The 1,762-nt window shown below is 61.3% G+C and overlaps 1 protein-coding gene across 1 annotated transcript, besides 1 other annotated feature; it reads left to right on the forward strand.

Moving 5' to 3' along the window:
- Positions 1-198: 198 nt before the first annotated feature.
- On the forward strand, positions 199-918 carry Tco025E_09986 (uncharacterized protein; the record flags this gene model as incomplete). The annotated part of the gene is made up of 1 exon (XM_029376781.1): positions 199-918. The coding sequence occupies one exon, from the start codon at positions 199-201 to the stop codon at positions 916-918; it is 720 nt and encodes a 239-aa protein (XP_029223151.1).
- Positions 919-1,075: 157 nt separating this feature from the next.
- Positions 1,076-1,093: a microsatellite.
- Positions 1,094-1,762: the final 669 nt, after the last annotated feature.

A 1,762-nucleotide genomic window follows, 5' to 3' on the forward strand; every position in this document is an offset into this window, starting at 1 on the left:
GCGGCCAGCGTCGCGGTGCCCGGGCACAACGGAAGCGTGCTCTCTGGTGCCGTCTTTGCTATGTTTTTTTTCTTTTTTGCCTCTTTCCTGCCACCGGCGGGGCCCTTCGCTGCCTTTGTTTTTGCGATTGAAGCAGGCCGCACGAAACGAAGAAGCCGCGTCGCCGGTGCCACCGCTGGGAAGTGTTAGCTGCGCCCGATGGGGAAGGGGTTCTGTGACTTCGTCACACCGCTCTTTGAGATCACGTACATGAGGGACCCGCCCCCGTTTTTCTTGGAGGGCCCCTTGGAGCGGGTTGGTGGGTGGAGTGTGTACAGGGAGCCGCCTCTCTGCAGCCGCGGCAGCGAGAAACGGTACAAGTGCACGCACCAGCATGTTCTACACGCCCGCCTACCGTACAAGCTGTCGACCGTCACGGGGGACCCCGTTCCTAGCATTGACATGGATCCTCAGCTGTTCCTTCGCTACCAACTGAACCCATACCGGCCGCCGCACTTGCCGCCCCCACCTGGACGTGAGCAGAGCGTTTACCGTTTTTATGGTCCGTGCCTCCGCGAGGTGTTTCTGGAGCTGGTGCCGCTGTGTCCTGGGGGCGGTACGGGCGAGGGGGTGCCCTCAGCGGCGGCGCACGGTGAGTGCGGTGTCAACGTGTACACGGAGGCCACTGGCGTCTTTGCGGACTTTGCTTGCGAGGAGGCAGGTGACCTCGCGCTTGTCTATTCCACTCTCCCCTGTGTGAGGGAGAGGCTGCAAATCCCCTTTTCTGCCGGCGCCGAGGCTCCGTCCCTAATTGTGGACGATGCGTTCATCATCTGGGACAGCCTTGGCCTGCTGAGCCTGAACGAGCTGAGTGACACGGGCGCGCTGCACACGGAGGATGCGTGGGATTATTTCTTTGATTGGCATCTGCCTCAGTGAGCCAATGCCCCCTATTCTGCATGGAAGAGGGTGTGCGTGCCGGTTTTTTTTTTCTGTCCTGTGTTTCCCTTTGCTCCCTCATCGTCACAGGGGCCTCCCGCCGCTTCGGTGTGGTGTGGGTCGCGCCTGCCTGCGGGTTGGCACTGGCCCGCTCGGCGTTGTTGTTGTTGTTGTTTCCTCCCTTTGTTTTCGTGTGGCTTGTTTTACTTTCCATGTGAAGTGCGGCGAGTTGTGGGCCACCGGCGACGGAGCGGGCGCGGCGTCGCGTTCAGTTGTGCGTGCGCCCGCGTTTCTGCGAGTTCCCTCTCTGGTGCTTTGTGCCGGCCCGGCTCTCCTGCCGCCCTCACGTGTTTTCTCTGGCTCTGCCGTGGTGCGTCCCCACACACAGTGTACGCACTTCCACGGCGATGAATGCTGTTTTTTGTATTGCTTTGTTTTTTGTGTCGCTGGTCTGTTTCTGCCTTCGCCCCGCTGCGATTCCTTTGCGGCGTCTCCGCCTGCCCACGGGGGCGACGGAAGGGGGTCGGGCGTCGGTTGCGGCCAGCGTCGCGGTGCCCGGGCACAACGGAAGCGTGCTCTCTGGTGCCGTCTTTGCATGTTTTTTTTCTTTTTTGCCTCTTTCCTGCCACCGGCGGGGCCCTTCGCTGCCTTTGTTTTTGCGATTGAAGCAGGCCGCACGAAACGAAGAAGCCGCGTCGCCGGTGCCACCGCTGGGAAGTGTTAGCTGCGCCCGATGGGGAAGGGGTTCTGTGACTTCGTCACACCGCTCTTTGAGATCACGTACATGAGGGACCCGCCCCCGTTTTTCTTGGAGGGCCCCTTGGAGCGGGTTGGTGGGTGGAGT

Source organism: Trypanosoma conorhini, assembly GCF_003719485.1.
Source record: "Trypanosoma conorhini strain 025E chromosome Unknown Tco_14.4_contig_01397, whole genome shotgun sequence".
NCBI lineage: Eukaryota > Euglenozoa > Kinetoplastea > Trypanosomatida > Trypanosomatidae > Trypanosoma > Trypanosoma conorhini.